At 42.5% G+C, this 26,853-nt stretch overlaps 1 protein-coding gene across 2 annotated transcripts in view; it reads right to left on the bottom strand.

The window, feature by feature from the left end:
• The window catches only part of DESI1 (desumoylating isopeptidase 1), an 87,595-nt gene that overhangs the window by 44,111 nt on the left and 16,631 nt on the right, over window positions 1-26,853 (bottom strand). For both annotated transcript variants that reach the window (XM_073592733.1, XM_073592734.1), the window contains exons 2-3: window positions 14,829-14,850; window positions 2,587-2,656 (exon numbers count right to left, since the gene is read on the bottom strand). In XM_073592733.1, coding sequence (XP_073448834.1) covers window positions 2,587-2,656; window positions 14,829-14,850 — 92 coding nt within the window. The remainder of the gene's footprint in view (window positions 1-2,586; window positions 2,657-14,828; window positions 14,851-26,853) is intronic.

Here is a 26,853-nt window from a genome sequence, read left to right as displayed (position 1 = left end):
TTTTTTTTTTTTCCCCATTGTCTGCATGTTTTTTTTTTTTTTACATTCAGTAGTCATCCGTTAAGGACTTGGCGGCCGGCTTCCTAGGCGAAACCTCATTTTGTCGCCCCCCCGACTCCATCCCCTTTGCCCTGCCAATGTATACCAAATATCAAAAGCAGCCCCACCAGCGCCCATCAAATGCAGCCCCACCAGCGCCCATCAATGTTTGCTTGCTTCCATTCGGGTGTCGGGACACAGACACATTCCTCCGCCGCCGATGTGCCTCCGACACCTGACTACCCTAGTGGTAGCACCACTGGTCAGTGGGAGAAAAAGGTTTAAAAGGTTTAAAAGGACAACAGTTGTCCATCAGTACAGTCCACCACCTTACCTTTGTTCTTGATTCAATGATCTTCACTGTGTGGCCTTGAATGGAGCAGTCCCATTCATTACTACTGGGAGAGCAGTACGCTGCAGTTCAGCTGAATGCAGGTGGGCTGCACTCAGGGGGTGGGGGCATGCCTTAAAAAGACACCTTGTACCAAAAAGGAACAGTTGTCCTTTAAGATTGCTGGTACTGGACAACATTCATATAATGCCTCTGGGTTTCTTTCTAGAAGGCAAGAACAATGCCTACATACAGTTGTGCTCGTACGTTTACATACCCTGGCAGAATTTATGATTTCTTGGCCATTTTTCAGAGAATATGAATGATAACACAAAAACTTTTCTTTCATTCATGGTTAATAAATGGTTTCAGCCAAAACACTATCAACTGTTTTAACGCTTTTTAAATCATAATGGCAACAGAAACTATCCAAATGACCCTGATCAAAAGTTTACATACCCTGGTGGTTTTTGGCCTTATAACATACACACAGGTTGACACAAAGGGATATGAATGGCTATTAAAAGGTAACCATTCTCACCTGTGATCTGTTTTCTTGCAATTAGTCCGTATGTGTGTATAAAAGGTCAATGAGTTTCTGGACTCCTGACAGACCCTTGCATCTTTCATTTAGTGCTGCACTGACGTTTCTGGATTCTGAGTCATGGGGAAAGCAAAAGAATTGTCAAAGGATCTGCGGGAAAAGGTAGCTGAACTGTATAAAACAGGAAAGGGATATAAAAAGATATCCAAGGAATTGAGAATGCCAATCAGCAAATTTTAATCAAGAAGTGGAAAATGAGGGGTTCTGTTGAAACTGTCAGAAACCATGAATTAGACTGAGACAGAAGTACAGTTAAATCACACTTGTTTAATAGCAATAGTAAAAAGGTAAACAGAGTAAAACGTAGTCAAAACATAGCCAGAGTTCAGGAACCAGAATGGATAGTCAGACAAGCAAAATGTCAGGGAGCCAGAGATGAGCATAGTAGAACAGCAAGCAGGATCTGGAGCCAGAAGGAATGTCAGCCAAAAGTCTTTAACAGGAACACAGGAGAGTGTCTCTAGAGATGTGACCAAGGTGAAGGCAGAGATCATTTGGACTGGACGGCTTAAGTAGGCAGGACTGATGAGCAGGATATCATCAACAGGTGAGTCACTGTGGAGAGATAGGAGCTGGCAATTAGCCGACAGCTGAGCGGCCAGCTTTGAGAAGGAAGGGCCAAGCCCAGTCCTGACAAAAACCAAATCACGGTCAGGTAGACCAACTAAAATTTCAGTAACAACTGCCAAGAAAAATTGTTTGGGATGCAAAGAAAAACCTACAAATAACTTCAGGTGAAATACAGGACTCTCTGAAAACATGTAAATGAATAGTAGAGGAAATGAACAGTGCCACAACGGTGCCAGGGAAAAAATATGGAAGTAGAGTAGTACCAATAAAATTACAAAAATACTTTATTGAACAAATTTTAACACATACAAACAAACGCATAGGTAAAATCTTGGATGCAGTTTACACATCAATTTAACAATGTCAAATGCAATGGAGTGGGCCAGGTGGAGATGGCCTTCAAAAAAAAAGCTCGATTCCTACATGTTTCGCCAAGACATTGGCTTCATCAGGGAATAGTATGAGCTTTTTGCAATGATGAAGATCTAAGCACAAAAATACAAAAAACCAAGTAAAAAAACTAAACAAGGAAAAAAAATTATGGGAGAACATGTGGTAGAGATTGGGATAAGTGGCTGGACTGGGACCCATAGGGGGGTAACCTGGAACACTCCCACACGTGCAGGTACGTACCTGGAAACCAGACACCCGGGGTGGGCCCGACAGAGTGTGGGCCTCTCTGTCGGGCCCACCCCGGGGGTCTTGGCGAAACATGTAGGAACCGAGCTTTTAAAAAGAGTAAACACAGTTGACAGATAATAAATGGCTTCAGCCAAACACTAACCATGAGTGAAAGAAAAGCTTTTGTGTTATTCATATTCTCTGAAAAATGGCCAAGAAATCATAAATTCTGCCAGGGTATGTAAACTTATGAGCACAACAACTGTATATTTAAAAAAATCTAACCCAATGTATACAGACATTAGACAGTCTACCAAATTGATTAAGATCTTTTAGACTCTCTAAATGATTCAAATTTCTAACAGTAAATGAGATTTGCTCAAAAACAAAATGCCCTAAGAGCTTGAAATCATGGTATTACCGGTGGACAGCTAGTGATGCCACCTCCTCCATAGAAGAATTCTTCATCAAATATAATAATAGAAGTATGCCTGAAATATAGAGTAGAGTAAATAAAATGTTAGCACTGAACAGGAATGAAAAATTATTGCAATTTAAATTTTTGATGGTATGTGGCATATTAGAATCATATACAGTAAAATATATAAAAAACACACACGCTACTAAACACGTATTAATTCACAGACTAGCTGCTATGTAGTAACCTTATAGCCAAGCTGTACATACACATAAACCCATTTAGCAAATAGGGCAATATTACACTTAACAAGTGCACCTGTACATATACAGTGTATATTTTCCTTTAAAGAAAATTAGGCTATACCTCTGCCTATAAAAGAGGATTGAAAGAGATTGTAAAGGCAATTTTTTTTTTTTTTTTTTTTAAATAACAAACATGTTTATATTTACCACAGAGCGGCCGCATACCTCCTCTTTTCGGGTTCCCCCGCCGGGGCTCCTGGCCCCTCCCCTCTGGCCAGTACTCATGCGTGCCTGTTCCCAAGCCTGCCGCTGCCTCAATTGACACAGACAGCGGGACTCCGCCCTCTGCCCCGCATCACTGGCTTTAAATGACGGCAAAGTCAGTGAGACCCAGAAGTGGGGGGAGAGAATAGCTGCAGACGTGTTTTACCTTAATGCAAGGAATGCAAAGGGGAAAAAATGTTTAGGCTTTACAACCACTTGAACATTGGCAAACTGTAGGCCAGCCCAAGGATAACCCCCATCAACTCCAGCAATTGTAGCAAAACCAGTCTTTGGTGGGACGGGGTCCCTCTCTTGCGGCATTTCCCTGTCGTCCAGATGTTTGCATGCATTAATTCTGGTTTCTTGCCGGTCCATGCGGGTGCCTGGCCGTGGAGTTTTGGTGCCCTGCCCCACAATTTCTGGACATGCGCAGCCTAGTATGGGGCCGTGCATTCTGGAGACCCGCATGCCTCCCACCAATGTAGCACGTTGACGTGGCAGGTGCAGGGAGGGGCCTAGTTGTGGCGGCCATCTTTTTGAGATATATAATAATTATTTATAATATATATTATATCAAAATGTGTGTGTGTATATGTGTATATATATATATATATATAAATAAATAAGATGTTTAGTCTAGGTGCGGTCACTTTTTCATGGGGACTGTGGAGTCCGAATGGACTGGCTAATCAGGGTTTTGTTTTTTTTATTATTATTAAGGTTAGTAATTAGCTACTTTGCTAATAAGGACATTGTTTTCTTGTGCTTTTTGTCCTGGATTACATTTTCTTATTTTTATTTTTGTAGGCATTTATTTTCTAGCACGTTTTGTGCTGCACGGATTCTACTGACTTTTTGTGGTAGATGAGCTCTTACCACTTGTCGGAGATATATACACATTTTGAGCGATCTCTCCCACTGCTGCGAGTTTGTGGTCCTCTCATTAACAGTGCCTTGCAAAAGTATTCACCCCCCTTGGCTTTTTACCTATTTTGTTACATTACAGCCTTTAGTTCAATAGTTTTTTTAATCTGAATTATACGTGATGGATCAGAACACAATGGTCTAAGTTGGTGAAGTAAAATTAGAAAAATATATACAAAAAACTATTTTTCAGAAATAAAAAACTGATAACTGGCATGTGCGTATGTATTCACCCCCTTTGTTATGAAGCCCATAAAAAGCTCTGGTGCAACCAATTACCTTCAGAAGTCACATAATTAGTGAAATGATGTCCACCTGTGTGTAATCTAAGTGTCACATGATCTGTCATTACATACAGTGGGGACGAAAAGTATTCCGACCCCCTTACATGTTTCACTCTGTTATATTGAAGCCATTTGCTAAAATCATTTAAGTTCATTTTTTTTACTCATTAAAATGTACACACAGCACCCCATATTGACAGAAAAACACAGAATTGTTGACAGTTTTGCATATTAAAAAAGAAAAACTGAAATATCACATGGTCCTAAGTATTCAGACCCTTTGCTGTGACACTCATATATTTAACTCAGGTGCTGTCCATTTCTTCTGATCATCCTTGAGATGGTTCTACGCCTTCATTGGAGTCCAGCTGTGTTTGATTATACTGATTGGACTTGCTTAGGAAAGCCACACACCTGTCTATATAAGACCTTACAGCTCACAGTGCATGTCAGAGCAAATGAGAATCATGAGGTCAAAAGGAACTGCCTGAAGAGCTCAGAGACAGAATTGTGGCAAGGCACAGATCTGGCCAAGGCTACAAAAAAATTTCTGCTGCACTTAAGGTTCCTAAGAGCACAGTGGCCTCCATAATCCTTAAATGGAAGACGTTTGGGATGACCAGAACCTTTCCTACAGCTGGCCGTCTGGCCAAACTGAGCTATCGGGGGAGAAGAGCCTTGGTGAGAGAGGTAAAGAAGAACTCAAAGATCACTGTGGCTGAGCTCCAGAGATGCAGTCGGGAGATGGGAGAAAGTTGTAGAAAGTCAACCATCACTGCAGCTCTCCACCAGTCGGGGCTTTATGGCAGAGTGGCCCGACGGAAGCCTCTCCTCAGTGCAAGACACATGAAAGCCCGCATGGAGTTTGCTAAAAACACCTAAAGGACTACAAGATGGTTAGAAATAAGATTCTTTGGTCTGATGAGACCAAGATAGAACTTTCTGGCCTTAATTCTAAGCAGTATGTGTGGAGAAAACCAGGCACTGCTCATCACCTGTCCAATACAGTCCAAACAGTAAAGCATGGTGGTGGCAGCATCATGCTGTGGGGGTGTTTTTCAGCTGCATGAACAGGAGGACTGGTTGCAATCGAGGGAAAGATGAATGCGGCCAAGTACAGGGATATCCTGGACAAAAACCTTCTCCAGAGTGCTCAGGACCTCAGACTGGGCCGAAGGTTTACCTTCCAACAAGACAATGACCCTAAGCACACAGCTAAAAGAACGATAGAGTGGCTTCACAACAACTCCATGACTGTTCTTGAATGGCCCAGCCAGAGCCCTGACTTAAACCCAATTGAGCATTTCTGGAGAGACCTAAAAATAGCTGTCCGACGTTTACCATCCAACCTGACAGAACTGGAGAGGATCTGCAAGGAGGAATGGCAGAGGATCCCCAAATCCAGGTGTGAAAAACTTGTTGCATCTTTCCCAAAAAGACTCATGGCTGTATTAGATCAAAAGGGTGCTTCTACTAAATACTGAGCAAAGGGTCTGAATACTTAGGACCATGTGATATTTCAGTTTTTCTTTTTTAATAAATCTGCAAAAATGTCAACAATTCTGTGTTTTTCTGTCAATATGGGGTGCTGTGTGTACATTAATGAGGAAACAAAATGAACTTAAAATGATTTTAGTAAATGGCTGCAATATAACAGAGTGAAAAATTTAAGGGGGTCTGAATACTTTCTGTCCCCACTGTATACACACCTTTTTGAAAGGCCCCAGAGGCTGCAACACCTAAGCAAGAGGCACCACTATCCAAACACTGCCATGAAGACCAAGGATCTCTCCAAACAAGTAAGGGACAATGTTGTTGAGAAGTACAAGTCAGGGTTAGGTTATAAAAAAAAAAAAAAAAAAAAAAAAAAAATATTCAAATCTTTGATGATCCCTAGGAGCACCATCAAATCTATCATAACCAAAAGAAAAGGATATGGCACAACAGCAAACCTGCCAAGAGACGGCCGCACACCAAAACTCATGGACCGGGCAAGGAGGGCATTAATCAGAGAGGCAGCACAGAGACCCAAGGTAACCCTGAAGGAGCTGCAGAGTTCCACAGCAGAGACTAGAGTATCTGTACATAGGACGACAATAAGCCGTACGTTCCACAGAGTTGGGCTTTATGGCACAGTGACCAGAAGAAAGCCATTACTTTCAGCAAAAAACATAATGGCACGTTTTGAGTTTGCGAAAAGGCATGTGGGAGACTCCCAATATGTATGGAGGAAGGTGCTCTGGTCTGATGAGACTAAAATTGAACTTTTTGGCCATCAAAGAAAAACGCTATGTCTGGCGCAAACCCATCACATCACGCAAAGAACATCCCCACAGTGAAACATATTGGTGGCAGCATCATGTTGTGGGGATGTTTTTCAGCAGTCGGGACTGGGAAACTGGTTCGAGTTGAGGGAAAGATTGATGGTGCTAAATACAGGGATATTCTTGAGCAAAACCTGTACCACTCTGTGTGTGATTTGAGGCTAGGATGGAGGTTCACCTTCCAGCGGGACAATGACCCCAAACACACTGCTAAAGCAACACTTGAGTGGTTTAAGGGGAAACATGTAAATGTGTTGGAATGGCCTGGAACAAAGCCCAGACCTCAATCCAATAGAAAGTCTGTGGTCAGACTTAAAGATTGCTGTTCACAAGCGCAAACCATCCAACTTGAAGGAGCTGGAGCAGTTTTGCAAGGAGGAATGAGCAAAAATCCCAGTGGTAAGATGTGGCAAGCTCATAGAGACTTATCCAAAGCGACTTGGAGCTGTGATAAAAGGTAGCTCTACTAAGTATTGACTTTAGGGGGGTGAATAGTTATGCACATTGTTATTTGCTTCACAATTAAAAAAAAAAATTTATAATAATAACAATAATAATCTTCAAAGTTGTGGGCATGTTCTGTAAATTAAATGATGCAAATCCTCAAACAATCCATGTTAATTCCAGGTTGTCAGGCAACAAAACATGAAAAATGCCAAAAGGGGATGAATACTTTTGCAAGGCACTGTACTTATTCACCTACATATTTTTAATTTACTGTCATTTTTACTGCCCCTCCCTCCAATTGGATTAGGCGCTACAAGTTCCTGGTTTCATGTACGAGTACTCAACGCTCATTGCATTTGCATCTATTTTATGATTCATATAGATGTATGGACTTTGCTGTGATTTACTCCCTGATTTAATAAAGTCTCCTGAAGAAGCCATTTACTGGCGAAACATGCAGAGACTGAGATTAGTGCACCGTTTCTTCCTGTGGTCTGTCCCAATAAATTTGTGGAATTCTGTCATTTGTGTATACATGCATTTGTTATATATGAGCTAGGATCTAAAAGGATGATCGCTCTTTCACCCTTTTTGGGGAATTTATCATAAACTGTTGGAAAGTGTTTTTGAAATTATTATTATTATTATACAGGATTTATATAGCGCCGACAGTTTACGCAGCGCTTTACAACATTAGGGCAGACAGTACAAGTACAATACAATTCAATTCAATACAGGAGGAATCAGAGGGCCCTGCTCGTTAGAGCTTACAATATAGGAGATGATTTTATGTACATTTTAACAGAATTTTAATAAACTTTTGAATTTTTTATTGTGGAGTGCTTACTTCAGCATAAAAAAAAAAAAAAAAAAAAAAATATGTTTATAGTGGCTCATATTGCACAAGAGTTTGAGAATTTATGGGCATTTGCCTTGAGAAGCATTTTTCCAAAACATTCCCCACTGCTTATTTTTCACTATAGCCAATGTACACTTGACAACACTTAATGCTACTAAATGCCACTTTTATTTTTTTTATGCCCAGTGTGATGGGCCCTAAGGCTTCATGTACACTGGCCTACATTTACCGTGGCAAAATGCAATACGTGGCGTTTTCCCATGGCCAGCGGTCAAAATGTTCCTATCCTGAATGCGATTCTTCCGCATTCAGGAGAGGGAGGTTAAAGCTCATCAAAACGCAGCAGCTAGAAAAAAACTTTGCTAAAAGCCTATGGGAGTTATTTACGAAAGGCAAATCCACTTTGCACTACAAGTGCAAAGTGCACCTGAAATTGCACTGAAAGTGCACTTGCAAGTGCAGTTGCTGTAAATGTAAGGGGTAGATCTGAAATGAGGGGAAGCTCTGCTGATTTTATTATCCAATCATGTGCAAGCTAAAATGCTCTTTTTTAATTTGCTTGCATGTCCCCCTCGGATCTACAGCGACTACACTTCCAAGTGCACTTTCAATGCAATTTCAAGTGCACTTTGCACTTGTAGTGCAAAGTGGATTTGCCTTTTGTAAATAACCCCCAATGTGTACATTGACACATAGGTTTTTATGGAGTTGAGTTTAGGAGCTTTGACAAAAACAAATTAAAAAAAAAAAAAAAAAAAAAGCCAAAACCTCCTTAACTAAAGTTTAGGAGCTGCCAGTGTATGCTAGTTTACATGAGGCCTTAAAGTAATTGTAAAGGCAGAATTTTTTATCTTGATGCATTCTATGCATTAAGATAAAAAAACCTGTGTGCATCAGCCCCCCCTCATACTTATTTGAGCCCCATCTCGATTCAGCGATGTTGCAGGAGAGACTCGGCTGTCTCAGGGATCTCCCGCCACATTGGCTGAGACAGCAGCGAAGCGCTATTGGCTCCTGCTGCTGTCAAAGTCAGTGAGCCAATGAGAAGAAAGCGGGGGCGGGGCCAGGCTGTGGCTCCCTATCTAAAGGGACACGGGGAGCTGCGGCTTGGCTTGTGTGCCCCCCCTAGCAATCTGCTTGCTGTGGGGGCACTCAACAGGAGGGAGGAGCCAGGAGTCCCGAAGAGGGACTCAAGAATAGGAGGATCTGGGCTGCTCTGTGCAAAACCACTACACAGAGCAGGTAAGTATAGCACGTATTATTTTTAACAATACTGGAAATAGGAACAGGCTGATCCTCTAGTTTCAGATTGGTGCACATAACATCAATAAGAGACAAAATGGTCTTTTCCAATTTGGGAGAGATAGCAGTAGACTGCGATTCCTCAGTGGTTGGCTTATCTGTCAAAGACTGGAGCAATTTAGAATCAGAGTCTCTTTGGTCGATGGCTCAGAAGCTGACAAGACTGTCAGCAAGTCAGATAATCTGCATGGTAAGGAACAGGAGCATGCCTGTTGCCTCTGATCACAGTCAGCAAATAACTGGGCGTTTTGGGTCATAAAGTGTTGCATGACTGTAGCAAAAACTTCAGACAGAGGGACTGGCCACAGCCAAAGAAGCTAAAGAGGACTCAGGTGATGGAACAGACTTTAGAAGCAGAGGGCAACATGATTCCAGCTTGCAGAGGTCTGTACCATCAGTCAGCACACTGCAAGCAGTCCGTAGCTGGAAGCAGAGTGAGAGCTGGGGCCACCCATCACAGCTGGAATGTGTAGAATTAGGCAGACTGCAGTCACGTGGTGGTAAGGCATTGTAAGACTTTGGGTACTCATGAAACCCGGACAGCTGGTAGCAGATGAGGGATGGATGGCCGGAGGGGACCAAAGTCAGTGTAGGCGGGCAGTGGGAACAGATTGAAGATCAACGATCCACATGGTTCTTTGCAGGACAGGAGTTTTAGTAAATGAGATGGCTCCCATTGCTCAGGCTGACTGGCCAACTCACTGAGTCTTCAGAACCAAGGCAAGCGCTGGGGCAATGCTGACATCTCTTAACCTGGAAAGTGTTCTATGGCTAACCCTTACCAGAATAAAGTCATGAAAGCGCCCTACGTGTCCCAAGGTCACGTCCAGGCTATCCTTGCAACGACCAGTCCAGCAGGGTCTAGAAGCTGCACTCCAAAATTAGGGCTAAAAACGGCCATGAAAAAGATAGCTGCAATTAAGGAGACAATGGCTGTTTCAACAATATACAGAGAATCTCGCTGAAAGGGGGGTGGGGATGGAGAAAGGGGTGCCAGCAATAACATGCTTGTCTTTAAAAAAGCAAAGCTGCAGAAAAGGCATCTATACTACTAGGCAGGGCTGCTGATAGGGGGGGGGGGACCACTGGTCCTCATGTAGGGAGCCCCCCCAAGCACACAGGGGGGCCTGCACAGGAAGGGGGGATTAGTGAGGGACGATTGTCTCTTTCTCAGAAGCTAAAAGGTGGTCTTCCCCCCTCTCCCTGCTGCCAGCTTTTATCTGCTAAGAAAGACAGTTGTCCTTCACTAATCCCCCTCCCTGTGTGGGTCCCCCTTCCCAGCCCCCATCTAATGTTAGCTCTGCACCTGAGTTTGTTATCTCTGTAAGGCCTCATGTACACAGAGCAGTTGAAAACCTTTTCTGAATGCTGGAAACTTGACAGCTGGAAAAGTCAGTGAAAAACATCAGTTTTACAGCTTTAAGGCCTCATGTACACTGCTGCTGAGTTTAAATGAGACACTGAGTTTAGAGACATTTCAAGTGACAAACGCTTCTAAGCCTCGGTTACTATCTGTCATGTTAAATCGTTCAGGAGAGGTTATAAAACGTCCCGTGTACATTAAAGCTTAAAAATACATGGGACATTTTTACAACCTCTCCTGAACGATTTAACTTGACAGATAGTAACCCACATTTAAAACGTCCATTTTGCTGCATTTGCATTTAGAAGCTATTTTTAAAATAGTGAAAAATAAAAAACGCCTGTAAACGAAACGCGGCTAAAACACGAGTTACCGGCGAGTTGGCGCTTGAAATGCCTCTAAGCTCAGCGTCTGAACTAATTTTTTTTGCTTTCTAAAAAAGGCCTCGAAACTCAACTGCCTAGAAATGACAACCCTGTGTACATGTACTGATAAGATAATAGAGGAGAGTTCAGGAGCAGTTGATAAAAAATGCCCAACTGCTCCTAAATGTCCGTTTAGCAGCAGCAGTGTACATGAGGCCTTAAAAACTTGTTTTTCTGCGTTTAGAGGTGTTTTTTTTTTTTTCAAATAGTCAAAAATGTATCTCCATTAAATAAACCTGTAAAAGAAATGCAGCTAAACGTGAGTTACCGCGTTTACAAGCACTTGGTGTTTCAAATGCCTCTGAACATCCTTCCTGAACACTTTCCAAAAAAATGTTTTTAAACTCAACTGCCTAGAAATGACCCTGTGTACATGTACTGATAAGATAACAGAGAAGAGTTCAGGGACAGCTGAAAAAAAATGCCCAACTGCTCCTAAATGCCCGTTTACCAGCAGCACTGTACACAAAGCCTTACATACCACGTTTATGCGAGTTTAGCAGCAGTTATAAGCGTTTGAGGATAGAAGTGTTTAACCACTTCAATACCTGCCCACAGTAATATGACAGTAATATGACGTCAAATGACGTCCTCAGCTTCACGCCAGCTTAGGAAGTGCGCAGGCCCGCCGCGTCACCGAGGAGCCAATGGGCGTGCCCGATGTCTGCCAGACACCCACGATTGCTCGTGACAGAGCAGAAACGTGGATCTGTGTGTGTAAAAAAAAAAAAAAAAAAAAAAAAAAAAAAAAAAAAAAAAAAAAAACGATATTTTTTACTTTTTGCTGTAATAAATATCCCAAATGTAAAAAAACAAAATAAGAATAAAAAAACAATTTTTCCTCCGTTTAGGTCGATCTGTATTCTTCTACTTTTTGTTTTGGTAAAAAAAAATGCAATAAGCATATATTGATTGGTTTGCGCAAAAGTTATAGCGCCTACAAAATAGGTTATTGATTTATGGCATTTTTATAATTTTTTTTTTTTAAATTTGTTTACTAGTAGTGGTGGTGATCTTCGGACTATATAATTTTTTTATCAGGACTGCGACTTTGCGGCAGACAGATCGGACACTTTTGACACTTTTTTTTTTTTTTTTTTTTTTTTTTACACAAAGTGTCAAAAGTGTCCGATCTGTCTGCCGCAATGTCGCAGTCCTGATAAAAAAATTATATAGTCCGAAGATCACCACCACTACTAGTAAACAAATTAAAAAAAAAAAAATTATAAAAATGCCATAAATCAATAACCTATTTTGTAGGCGCTATAACTTTTGCGCAAACCAATCAATATATGCTTATTGCATTTTTTTTACCAAAACAAAAAGTAGAAGAACACAGATCGACCTAAAACGGAGGAAAAATTGTTTTTTTATTCTTATTTTGTTTTTTTACATTTGGGATATTTATTACAGCAAAAAGTAAAAAATATTGTTTTTTTTTTTTTTTTTTTTCAAAATTCGCTCTTTTTTTTGTTTATAGCGCAAAAAATAAAAACCACAGAGGTGATAAGCAAGCTTTATTTGTGTGAAAAAAAATTATCAAAATGTCATTTGGGTACAGTGTTGCATTGTCATTCAAAATGTTACAGCGCTGAAAGCTGAAAACTGGCCTGGGCAGGAAGGGGGTGAAAGTGCCCAGTATTAAAGTGGTTGTAGATAACCTCAGAAGACCCTCCCAAATGCCTACAATGCATGAAAAAAACCAAAAACAAAGTATTATTAACTATGTCAGCCATTCTGTGAGAGAACGGAGAGTAGTGTGCTTGTAGATAGCGGTCTTATTTTTTTGTGTTTTCACTATGGATCCCATCATGAGCATGTGTGAGGAAATGCTCCTGATACCGATGAGGCTCCAAAGACATAGAAAATTTTGTGAGATGACCAGAGTTCATAGCTACTAGATTCATCCATTGATGCAAGCAACCGCATGTGGTGAAATTTGTGTTTTTTTCAACATTATATGTTCAAAAATTATCAGAAATGTTTTCCTCTTTAAAAACGCTTATAAAAATGCAAATGCGCATAAATGCAGTTTACCGAGGTTACGCGTGTTTGGGGTTTGAAATGCCAGTAAACTACAGTCCTGAACAGAATTTTTCTGCTTTCAAAAAAAATGCCAGTAACCTCAACTGCCTCTAAACTACTAGAAACGCCTGAGTGTACATCTACACATAAGATAACAGAGGACAGTTCACAGGCTGCTGAAAAAAAAAAAAAAAAAAAAAAATGCCCAACTGCTCCTAAACCTGAGTTTAGCAGCTCTAGTGTACATGAGGCCCAGCTTTGTTTCTCTCCCTCTGTCTCTCTGATCCCAGAGATCCAACTGCCCAGCTTGTATATTTTCTTCCCCATCTAATCTTCATTTTTATTTATTAACTCTGTTTTATCTCTTAGATTTAGCAGGAATTCTGTGAGTTAGGTTGTACGTGTGTGTATCTGCTAATAATGATTTTTTTGTATTTTTAGCAAAATATAGCTTTAATATTCTCTTGGGGGTGCCTGTCAGGTAGTCTGTACGGGGCCCCGCAATTTCTATCAGCAGCCCTGCTCCTAGGACACATTAACTGGAACTTTGGCTATAAATATAAACATACCTGGATTTGTCATTACAGGTTATGTTACAGGTAGGATCCTTGAATTAAAGTAAGGATGGAGAGAAGGTTTACTTCACACTTTACAACAAAGACAACAAAGTCATTTCAGTGGTTTTGGAATGTTTTACATAGGTTTAGGACTGATCCAGTAAAAAAAAAATTACAATGACACATGTTTACCAAGTAAAGTTGACCTAAATCTTTCCATGTCAACATAATTACAAAAGTTGTTTTCAGTCTTTTCAAATCTGCAGCCTTTATTGAAAGAAATCCCTGGTGTTACAACTATGGTCCTTGGTCAGCTCCTTTCCGTTTTGGTGCGACAATTGTTCCCCAATTGTTCTCCTGCTTTGTCACAGTTTCACACGAGTCCCTGGTGGAGACTATAAGTTGCTGATACACATCGCACAGGCATTGTCAACCACTGTCATCATCATTAAGCCAACCCAGGATAATAATGAAACTGTCAAAAATGCAGAATGCTTTAGAAAACTATGTAAAAAAAAAAATGCACACAATTGTGCATGATTTATAAAGCATAATAATGTGCAGACCGGCTTCTGGAGAAGGGGACAAGCCTTGTAGAGAAGCCTGGTCATGAGATAAACCTGAAAGATCCGACTTGTAAGTCCTCAAGTCACCCCAAGTCGCTGGACATAAGAAATGCCATAGAAGTGAATGAGAGCCACTTTAAATTTCGCTCCAACTTCAGAAAAAGGTTCTTGTACTACTTCAAGGTGACTTCTAGGCGATTTGTACCTATAGATTTCAATGGAAGTCGCCTCCTAGTCGACTCTCCATCTACATTAAAGTGACTTTACAGGAAAAAGAAAATAATTTACCCAGGTACTCCCCACGTTTACCCAGGCAACCTCCTTCCTCCCACAGAGCTGATTATTCTGTGATTGGCCACAGCCAGTTGCCTGTCCTGGAGGCAACTTTAAGTCGCATAGTAAGTTGCTCAAAGTCGCACAGAAGTCGTCTTGCAAAGTCGCATTGCAAGTCGCGTTGCCCCTGTGTGAACTGGCACTATAGCCTGCATTTTATGAATAGGCCATAAAATGCGGCCCACTATGTGTGCAGCACTACAATGTGTAATGGAGAACAGGCCTTGATATAAATGACCCCCTAAATGTCATCCAATTAGGGCTTAAGTATGATAAAACAACAATGACACATGACTGCGGTAAATATAAGAACAAACAAACACTTACCAAATTCCTTCTAGCTGCTTACCTGAGGAAGAAAAACATAATGAATCAAATGTTCAGATAAGAAATGTCTTCTAAAAATATATTTTCCTAATAATACAAATTACAATTTCATCAATACAGCAGTGTTATTCATTTTATTATCTCTGCTGCATTGAAGAACTTATCCCATTTGCCTGTAAAAAAAAAAAAAATATATATATATATTTTACAGGCAAATGGGATAAGTTCTTCAATGCAGCAGAGATAATAAAATGAATATATATATATATATATATATATATATATATATATATATATAAAAACAAGTGTGCCAGTGTCTTAGTAGTTGACAAGCATGGGCCCATTTAACATCTCTAATGCAATGCAAGCATTTTTAACAAAACATTTAACAAAGCAAAAAGCCCTGTTAACATTTGCGATCTCTGGCAGGATTGCCACGATTCTTCCAGTGATCCCAAAATTGCACCAAAACACATGGCGGTTCTGGCGAGATAAATTGCACAGCAGTGCGACAATCACAGCAGAACTGGACCGCACTTGCACCCAAATAGGCGTGGGGCAATTTGTGCAAGCATTTTGGGATTGCAGCGATTCTGCCTGAGATCACAAATGCTCAAGTGTGAACGAGGACCAAGTGGAGAAGCTCCTCTGTGCTATTTGTTCCACTTGAGAAACCTAAAAAAGTTCTCATTTAAACAGTAACACCAAGGATATACTGAAAGCGGCAGTGAAAGCGGCTCCTTTCACACTGAGGCGCTTTGCAGGCGCTAAAGTGCTAAAAATAGCACCTGCAAAGCGCCCTGAAAGAGCCACTCAATGCAATCCAATGTGAAAGCCCCAAGGGCTTTCACACTGGAGCGGTGCGCTTGCAGGGCGGTCTAAAAGGTCCTGCAAGCCGCATCTTTGGAGCGCTGTAGAAGCAGTGTATTTACCGCTCCTAAAGTGCCCCTTCCCATTGAAAACAATGGGGGATCGCTCCAAACCCGCCTGCAAATCGCTGCTGCGTGTGGTTTTAACCCTATTTTGGTAGCTAGCGGGGGTAAAAACCGCCCCGCTAGCGCCACTAAAACGATGGTAAAGCGGCGCTATATTTAGCTTCGCTGTACCGCCAGCGCCCGCACGCCTCAGTGTGAAAGTAGCCTTACAATGAAAAGGCATGCTAATAATTATATAAAATGGAGTGGCCCCTTTGTAGAGAGGACTGAATAACGGGGCTGTGGTTTTCACACTGTTGAAGTACTCCTGGTTTTATATTGCTGCCAAATGCAAGAAATGTGCTTGTTCTTTTTGAACTGATGTATTTTAAATGCTGCATATGCTAAAAAATAGTAGCAGTTTAAAAGCGGGGCAAGTTTTTATCCCAGTGTAAAATGAATTACTCTATTCTCCTGCTTGCTCTCAAGGTTATTTTGGCATTGATAATTATTAGGAAATATATAAATGTGCAAGTGTCTATGCAGTCACCACAGGACAAACGAAAATTGTTTGTTCTGTGCCCGTACGAGAAAAATTTTGGAGTTTGTCCCATTGGGAATTTTCATACGAAAAATCGGAATCAGCTGTCGAAAGATATGTACATACTATATGAAAATCAAAACGAAAATTCTTTGTACGAAAATTATGGCCTGATTTTCTTATAGAGTGTATGAGCCTTTAGGCGTGGTTCACACCAGTGTGTGGTGTGATATTGCATGCGATTCGCAACACAGTGCAAATCACATGCGATGTCCGTGCAATGCAATTTCAGCCATACAGATAGCATGGCTAAATTTGCATCACATTCAGACCAAACTCGCACAGGACCCCTTTTTTGGTCCGCACCAGAATCGTATCGTATGGGTGTCAGTTCGCAGTGCGATATGCAAGCTGAAATGGGGGCGCCATTAACATTGTATTGACACTCCCAGCAGTTCGCATATGGCAGTGTGAACTGCCTTGCGAGTCAGGTGCAATGCAGGAACCCGCAGTGGACTTGCAGGGTTCCGCATCGCACAAGTGTGAACCGGGACTTAGCCCTGGTTCACATTGCAGTGATTAGGCATGCGGTTTGACATGTCAAATCTCATGCCAAATCAGCAGCTATTGCTGCCAATGGCACCGTCCGAATTGGTGCAACGCCAACTTTGCGGCGTCTCACCGATTCCCAAAAGCAGTGTCTCTGGTCTCTGAAATCGCTCCTGAAGTCGGAATGGACATGCAGGAATGAAATTGTGCGAGTTCAGCTGAACTCGCACAATTTTATTGCCGCTGTCAGTGTGAATCTCGGCTTAAAAGGGTTTGTAAACCCTTGTGTTTTTTTCACCTTAATGCATCCTATGCATTAAGGTGAAAAAACTTCTGGCAGTGACCGTGCCCCCTGTTTTACTTACCGGAGCACCGTAATTCCCTTGGCAGAGACGCGCTTTCCCTCTCTATACGGGGTCCCAGCTCTTGATTGGATAGATTGATAGCAGCGCAGCTATTGTCTCCTGCTGCTGTCAATCAAATCCAATGACACGGGCACCGGGGGGCAGGGCCGAGTCTGGCATTCGTGTCTATGGATGCAATTACTGGACTCGGGAGCGCGCCTGAGTCCGAGCACGGTAACCCCCTGGGAGAGAGTCTCTCCCAGGGGGTTATCTGATGTGAGGAGGAGCTGCCGAGGGACCCCAGAAGAGGATGATTGGGGCCACACAGCACAGTGGAGGCAAGTATGATATGTTTGTTATTTAAAAAAAAATAAAACACAAAAGTTTACAATCACTTTAAAGTGGATGTAAACCCACTTTGAGAATAAAAATAAATAAATAAAAAAAATAGCATACTAGCTCATTATGCAATACTCACCTGAGATCGAAGCCCTCACTGCAGTGCCTGTACACAGCACCGGCCGGCATCATCACTCCCGGGGGTTACTTCCAGGTATCGTGTCTCCGGCGATGTGATTGGCCGGAGCCACGATGACGTCACATTCACTGAATCAAACGGCACGTACCATTGCTTCGGTGCGCATGTGCCAATGATGATGTCGGCACATGCAGATACAGGGGATATCTCCTAAACCGTGCAGGTTTAGGAGATATCCGGGGTAGCTACAGGTAAGCCTTATTAAAGGCTTACCTGTAGCTAAAAGTGGTCTGTAAGGGTTTACAACCACTTTAAGGCCCATATACACTATTAGATTGTCTTCAGATTTACCAATCAAAATTTTCAATGGATTGGCACCATAGCTTGTAGACTCTATAACTTTCAACCCTGGTTCATATTGACGCTACATTGAAAATCGCACTACTTCACTTAAGGTAGCACGATTTCTAAGTAGCAAGGTTAGCGCAATTTCAGGTGCTAGCTGATAGACATCTGTGTGGCTTCATGCACAGATGTCTACTGAAGTCGCACCTGAAATCGGCAAAAGTAGTGCAGGAACTACTTTTGCAAATCGGTACGCCGCCGCAAAATTGGTGTCGCACTGATTGGAACAGTGGCATTGCTTCCAATAGGCTGCGACTTGTCATGTGATTAGATCTCTCAAATCGCATGACAAATTGCTCCAATGTGAACCTAGGCTCACACTGACCAATTAATATACACCGATTTTGGTTATTTTTACCAAAGATACATAGTGAAAAATTACTAATTTGCAAAATGTTATAACCGATACAAAAAAAAAAAAAAAAAAAATGCATTTTTTTTCTTAAACAAAATTTTCGGTCTTTTTTCATTTATAGCGCAAAAAAATAAAAATTCAAGTTAGACTTACCGGTAACTTGTTTTCCTTGAGTCTTTCAGGACAGCACTTGAGAGAGTGACTCCTCCCCTTGCAAACAGGAAACACCTTTTCCACCAAACTTTAAAAGGAGGCTCCTTTCCACACATTGTCAGTAGTAGTAGTAGAGAACCTCCGGCCCCAAACTGGAACACATAATCGAGATATGATTAGTCACAGTATGTATGTATGTATGTATGTATGTATGTATATATATATATATATATATATATATATATATAAATATATATATAAATAAACAATAGGGCGGGATGCTGCTGTCCTGAAAGACTCAAGGAAAAAAGTTACCGGTACGTCTAACTTGAATTTTCCCTTATCGTCTTTCAGGACAGCACTTGAGAGGATAATAGAGACTTACCCCCCTAGGGAGGGACCACAGCCTGCAGAACCTTTCTGCCATAAGCCTGATCCCCTGCTGATAGGAGATCCAGTCTGTAATGACGGACAAACGTTAAGTAGCTTGACCACGTAGCCGCCTTACAAATCTGATCTGGGGTGGCACCAGCTCTTTCTGCCCATGTAGTGCCCTTTGCTCTTGTTGAATGAGCCCTAATTCCCAGCGGGGAAGATAAACCCATTTGAGAATAGGCTACAGAAATAGCTGTCTTAAGCCATCTAGCCAATGATGCTTTCGATGCTTGTTGGCCTTTTTTGTTTCCAGAAAAAAGAACAAATAATGAATCTGAAACTCTAAACCCTCCTGTTACTTCCAAATAATGTAATAGGATACGTCTTACGTCTAAATTGTGAAACTGCTCTTCCTTTGCACCCAAAGGGTTAGCAGAAAAGGTAGGTAGAGTAATCTCCTGAGACCTGTTACTAAAGCTTGCCACTTTTGGCAAAAACCCCGGATCTACTTTAAGGACAACTCTATCAGGAAAAACTGACAAAAAAGGCTCTTTTACTGATAGGGCGTGCAGTTCACTAATCCTTCTTGCTGAAGTAATTGCGACCAGAAAAATAGTCTTCAAAGTTAAATTCTTTAGAGATATGGCCTGTAAAGGCTCAAATGGTTCTTTTGCCAGAGCTTGCAGAACCACCGAGAGATCCCAATTTGGGAAATGCCTCACCGGGACCGGTCTAGACCTGGAAAGTGCTTTGAAAAATCTCATGATCAGAGTTTCTGAAGATAAGGATCTCTCCAGATAAACTCCCAAGGCGGCCACCTGCACCTTAAGAGTGCTGACTGCCAGATTCTTGTCTGCACCTTTTTGCAAAAACTCCAGTACTGAAACTAGATCTTTAACCTTCCTATGTTCAGAATGACAGAAGGCAACATAGACTTTCCAGACTTTGGCGTAAATATCCCTGGTTACCTTTTTCCTACTGGAAAGCAACGTAGAAGTTAAACGTTCTGAAAAGCCTTTGCTTCTCATTAACTGCTCCTCAGATACCAGGCAGTGAGATTTAATCTGCCTACATCTGGATGATGCACTGGCCCCTGAATCAACAGATCCTGACTGAGCGGAAGATGCAACATGGTTTGATTGCCAACTGAAGAATTGTGGAAAACCAAGCTCTCTTTGGCCAATATGGAGTAATCAAAATGATTGATACTCTCTCTCAACACTAGAGGGATTAACCTGAATGGAGGAAAGCATACCCTAGGTGAAAATCCCACGGATGTGCCAGAGCATCTATCCGAGAGCAATTGTCTCTCTGAAGGGAGAAAAAATTTGGGAGCTGCGAGTTTTGTTTTGAAGCAAACAGGTCTACCTGCGGAAGGCCCCAAACAACTGGTGATCAATGCAATCACCTTCCTGTTCAGACTCCACTCTGATTCCTGAACTTTCTGTCTGCCTCAGATAATCCGCTAATTCGTTTAATGTGCCCTTTTAGATGGACTGCGGATAGAGATAGTAAGTGGTTCTCCGCCCACTCCAGAATCTCTACTGAGAGTAAGTGAAGAGCCCTGCTTCTTGTGCCTCCCTGTTTGTTCAGGTAGGCTATGGTAGTGGCATTGTCTGACAAAATCTGGACATGGCAACCTATGAGGTTTTGAGAGAAGAAAGCTAATGCTAGAGCAACCGCCTTCAGCTCTATCCAATTTGAGGATTTTTGGGCCTCGAACTGGGACCATGTTCCCTGCGCTAAGGTCTGACCCATGTGGGCCCCCCATCCCTGCAAACTGGCGTCTGTTGTGACCACTTTCCCGGTCGGAAAAGACCAAAGAAGACCTCTTTGCAGTACCACCTGACTTTTTCACCACCAAAGTGAACGTTTGACTCTGGTGGGGATCTTTATTTTTTGCATCCAAACTCTCTGTCCTGTGGTTCCATGTCCTTAGAAGGAACCTCTGGAGAGTCCTGAAATGCAGCCTTGCCCATTGGATGGCTGGCATGGAAGAGGTTAATGTCCCCAGAGCCGACATAACCTTTCGGACTGAAATCAGGTTGATTTCTTGTAGTGCCGTTATTACCCTTTGAACCTCGATCTTTTTCTCTTCTGGGAGAGAAAATCTTTTGCTCCACCGAATCTATCAAATAACCCAGAAACAGTACTTGCTGAGCTGGGATAAAATTTGATTTTTGAACATTCACTATCCACCCTAGTGACTCCAAATGACTGCGGGCTATGTTCAAATCCTCCTGCAACTTTTCCCTGGATGGGGCAAAAAAGAGGAGTCGTCCAGATATGGAATTACCGCAATCTCCTGGAGTCGAAGAGGGGCGAGAGCTTCCGCCATTATCTTCGTAAAAATACGAGGAGCTGACGACATGGGCCGAAGGAAGGGCCCTGAACTGAAGGCCCTGAACTGAAGATGTATAATCTCTTTGCCCATATTCACCGCAAACCTCAGGAACTTCTGGGACTGAGGTGCTACAGGAATATGAAGATAAGCATCCCTCAGATCGATTGATGCCATAAAACAATCTTTTGTCAGAATGTTCCTGACAGTCAAAATTGAGTCCATACAAAACTTTTTGTATAGGACTGACTTGTTCAGGGGTTTTAGGTTGAGGATAAGACGGAAGTTTCCGGATGGTTTTCTTATCAGAAAGATGTGTGAATAGAAACCCTGACCCTGTTCTTCTGGGGATACTGGTATTACTACCCTCTGGTGCCTCAGATCCTTTAAAAGGTTCTTCATGGCCAGAGCCTTTGTTAGATCCCTTGGTAGGTTTGTTACAAAGAATTTTTCTGGCGGGCGATCCGAAAACTCTATCCTGTAACCTTGGGACAGCATGTCCAAAATATATAGACTTTTTGTCATGCTGGCCCAAAGGGGGAGGAAACTTTGAAGCCTTCCCCCCACTGGTACGCACAAGTCATTGCGTTTTACCGGAGGCTGCAAGAGGATGGAAAAGGACATTTCCTTTGCCTTTACCCTTCTGCGATGCCCAATTTTTTCTTTTCTCCTGGGGTTTGGTTTGTTCCTGAGCCCTTTGGGAATGAAAAAAACGTTTAACTGGCTGCTTTTTCTTTTTGATGGGAAAAGATTTCTTTTTATCAGCTGTTCTATCTAGAACCGCATCTAAGTCAGGTCCAAAAAGCAAGTCACCCAGGAACGGTATCCCACACAGCTTGTTTTTGGATGCCGCGTCCCCCGGCCAGGTTTTCAACCACAGAGCCCTTCTGGCTGAGTTGGCTAGGGCAGCAGATCTAGCTGTCATTTTAATTGATTCCGCTGATGCATCAGATATAAATGCGACAGCGGCAGACAGAGTTGAGAATGAGTCCAAAATTTCTTGTTTTGGTGAGTCTGCTGAGATATGGGCCTTAAGTTGCTCTAACCAGAACTCCATATTCCTGGATACCACCGTAGTCACCATAGCAGGTTTAAGATTTCCCATGATGGATTGCCAAGCCCTTTTTAGTAGCTGGTCCATCCTTTTATCCATGGGATCTCTCAACACCCCCATGTCCTCGAATGCCAAATCTGTTGACCTCGAGACTTGGAAAACGCGGCATCTAGTTTGGGGTTTTTGTTCCAAACCGCCGCTGGATCTTCATCAAAAGGAAAACGCCTTTTTTAAGGCTTTGGGAAAGAAAGGCTTTCTCTCTGGCTCTGTCCACTCTTTCTTAATAGCTTCAGAAATAACAGAGTGCACTGGAAACTGAGATTTTTGTGTTCGCTAAGCCCTGCATACATTTTATCATGCAGAGATAACTCCTTTCTTTCCTCCTCCAGACCCAGTGTGGTATAGATTGCTTTTAACAGGCCATCTACCTGTTCTAAAGACAATTTAAATTTTGAAGGTAAATTTTCTTCTTCCTCCCCCTGGGACTATAAGTGAGCCTTGAGAGGACTGTGAGGTAGTATGCTGACCCAGGGATGGGTTTGCTAGTGAAGAGCGAAATGATTGAATAGTCGCATCAAGTTCTTTTTTAACAGATGCAATCAAGTCGCTGCAAGCGGAAGAGCTTCTTCTTTAACTAGCAAATCAATACAAGCTTGACATAACATCTTCTTCCATCCTTCAGGTAGCTTGGATTTACATGAAGGGCATTTTCTCTTTGCCACTGGATCAGAGCTCTTGGCCTGCCATGAGACAAAAGAAGAAACCATCCCAGTGAGACAACCTGTCCTATTCCCAAGGATGCTCACCACAGGTGCACAGTAAGAACTAAACTGCCTTATGTGCCCAGACAGGCCCCTGCCACCGGGCGGGGGGAAGAGAGAGAGAGAGAGAGAGAGAGAGAGAGAGAGAGAGAGAGAGAGAGAGAGAGAGAGAGAGAGAGAGAGAGAGAGAGAGAGAGAGAGAGAGAGAGAGAGAGAGAGAGGAGAGAGAGAGAGAGAGAGAGAGAGAGAGAGAGCCCACAGTACAAGGAGGACAGTATACAACTGCCCCTTACCTGGGCTTGCTGGTGCCTGTCCCCACTCGCTGCCGCCATCAATTCCATCGAGGAGCGCTTGCTCTGTTGTGTGGCTAAAACGCTGGTTCCGGACTCCAATAGCGCCAGTGCACCGGACCAGAACCGCTAAATAAGCACCAGCCCCATTCCTCTCTTCTCCCTCTGCGATTTCCGGCGGAAATGACGCCACACGCCTGTTCCGTGGGCGCCGCCCCTTTCCGGACGCCCTCACTTCCGGCGGATGGAGCCCCGCTGCCATCCCCAAGATGGCGGCGGGTGCAATAAGCAACAGGCGGTGGACCTGAGGAAAAAAACATAGTAAACGGCCACCGCCTGTCTTGCTGCCGCCTAGGAGCGATGCCTCACGACAGTCAGACTCACCCTGAGCCTGGATGAAGAGGGAGAGGGAGCCCAGCCAGCAGCACCTAACATCAGCTGTGAATGGGAAGAACAGCTCTCATGAGGTAAAAAAAAAGCATATGGTGAAAAAACACAGGAACCTGAGCTCCCAGGACAGCACCTGAGAGCCCTGACTTCCCCACGAAGTGTTCCCTCCGGAGGAAACACAAAAACTGACAATGTGTGGAAAGGAGCCTCCTTTTAAAGTTTGGTGGAAGAGGTGTTTCCTGTTTGCAAGGGGAGGAGTCACTCTCTCAAGTGCTGTCCTGAAAGACGATAAGGGAATGAATGGTGAATAAATACCACCACAAAAGAAAGCTCCATTTGTGTGAAAATAAAACAAGACAAAAATGTCATATGGGTACAGTGTTGCATGACTGAGTAATTGTCATTCAAAATGTGAGAGCAAGTCGTTAAAATAACAATTTGCTTAAAGTGGAATTAAAGAGGAACTGCAGTCTGCTCACATAATTTTGTAATAAAAATATATATCTTTGCCATTCTGACTCTTCCATCCAAACAAACAATTTGCATATTATTTTATATATACTGTGATTCTGTACTTGTCAAATATGCTGCAGAAATCTCCCTTCACTGAGTCTGGCTGCAATCATTTTAACTGTGGGCAGCTGAAGCTGCTGCCTGTTCACTTCCTGGATTTACACAGAGGCACACCTCCAGCTCTGCAGCTTTCATTGTCCCTCTTCCTGCATGATCTCATAAGCCTAGGCTTTTTACCAGACAAGATACAGGAGGTGGGCTGTATAAGGTATTTACTAGCAAAAAAAAATTGTTTTACTATCCAAAGTTAAAGTGGTTGTAAACCCTTTACAACCACTTTTTACTACAGGCAAGCCTATAATTAGGCATACATGTAGCTACACTGGATATCTCCTAAACCTGCATGTTTAGGAGATATCCATGTATTTGCATGTGCCGACGTCATCAGCACATGCGCACTTAAGTAAACTGAAGCAACGGCACGTACATGTCTTTGCTTCAGTTGTATTGTGCCGTTACTGGCGGCTCCCACGCACATGCACGGGGAGTGAAGTCATCGCAGCTCCAGCCAATCACACCGGAGCCGCGATACCCAGGACCACTACGGGGGCTTCGATCTGAAGTAATTCATAATGTGCTAGTATGCTATGCTTTTTTTTTAAATGGGTTTACAACCACTTTAAAACAAGGGCAAAAGATTTAATAGATAGCTGGATACTGTCTTGGTGAAAACGAGTGTAAAATGGACACAGGACTCTCAAAGAGGCAGTTTAAGAAGTTCCAGCAGAAGATTGGTGAGCATAGAAAACTATGCTTTAAAAAAGGTGTTCCAGCCTTTTTTTATTTTTTAAAGTCAGCAACTACAAGCACTGTAGCTGCTGACTTTAATAAGGGCACTTAACTGTCCAGCGAGCCCACAATGTCGCCCCCCCCCCCCCCCCCCCAGGCCGATCCGTCCATCGGATCGGGTGTCGGCACCACCATCCTAACCGAAACAGGCCTTGCGGCTTCACTGCCCGTTTCCTACTGCGCATGCGCGAGTCGCGCGGCGCTTTGTGAATGGCCCTGTTGTTTTCTGGGAGACACAGACAGACAGGACACACACACACACACACACACGTCCCAGAAGGCAACGGGGCAGCTCGCCGAACAGGAGGAAGTGACAGAACAGCGCTGCGGAATAGGAAGAGGCAGATTAGGAAGACTGCCTAGCAACAGGGGTTTCTGGTCTTTTTCAAATGTTTTTGTAGAATTTTAATGTCATTTTTTTATTTTAGGGTGGACGTCCACTTTAAGTATTCTCTGGATTGGGGCTGGAAACTTGAAACTTCAAAGAGAATTGGGAGGGATGGAGTCTTGTGTCCGGCTTTCCAGAAGTTCTGCAGGTTGTGTGTGCGTCCAGGTGCACACACTCATTATAAGGCAAATCTGATCATAGCTCAGTCCAGAGACTTAAAGCATAGTTTTCTCTGCTCACCAATCTTCTGACGGAAGTCAGGGCAATGCAGGGAAACAGCGTCAAATGCCTAGGCGTTTTAGAAACAGAGGAAGTAAAGAAAATAAGGTATTTCATTCCACAAAATTACATTTTTTATTCTCAATTAGTGCACAGAAAGGGGTGAAGGTTTCGTTGAATGAAAGGAAAAAAAAAAAAAACTGGACCGATTGGACTGCAGGTCCGCTTTAAAGTGTAACTAAACCCAGGACCCTGCATTTACTATAGCTGGTCTCCCACAGTACAGCAATGCAATAGTTTTAGTAAATATAAACTGCTAAATATCTTTTTTTCGTCAGCAGTATATAGCAGTCTTGTGACCGCTATCAGTGTCTAGTTAAAGCTTGTAGGAGGAGTTTTCATTCTGCTTTGACTGTCCTATCAAGCTGCAGGAGCCCTAACCTGCTGCCTGGACAGTGCTGATCACATGCACACTCCCAAAAAAAAAAAAAAAAAAAAAAAAAAAAAAAACAAACAACACACACACACACACACACACACACACACACACACACACACACAACACCTCTTTAGCAACACACACACACACACACACACACACACACACACAAAACTGAGCATGTGCAGCTTTTTCCCCAAGCCTCTGTTCTATCAGGAGATGGTTTGGGGACTATGGAATGGGAGAAACAGAAAAGACAGGATCAAGTAGCCTTTTTACACGATGCGGAGGATTAACCTCTTAGGTTTTACAGTGAGTATAACAAACATTCTTTACCACATATACAGACCGATTTTACTGTTGTGGGTTTAGTAACACTTTAACCACCTCAATACAGGGCACTTTCACGCCCTTCCTGCCCAAGCCATTTTTCAGCTTTCAGCGCTGTCGCACTTTGAATGACAATTGCGCGGTCATGCAACACTGCGCCCTAATGAAATTTTTATCATTTTTTTTCCCACAAATAGAGCTTTCTTTTGGTGGTATTTGATCACCTCAGCGGTTTTTATTTATTGCGCTATAAACAAAAGAAGAGGGACAAGTTTGAAAAAACACTATTTTTTACTTTTTGCTATAATAAATATCCAATTTTTTTTTTTTTTTTTTT

This window comes from Aquarana catesbeiana, linkage group LG07 (assembly GCF_042186555.1).
Source record: "Aquarana catesbeiana isolate 2022-GZ linkage group LG07, ASM4218655v1, whole genome shotgun sequence".
Taxonomy (NCBI): domain Eukaryota; kingdom Metazoa; phylum Chordata; class Amphibia; order Anura; family Ranidae; genus Aquarana; species Aquarana catesbeiana.
Note: the sequence above shows the minus strand (reverse complement) of the source record. Positions and strands in the feature narration are given on the sequence as shown.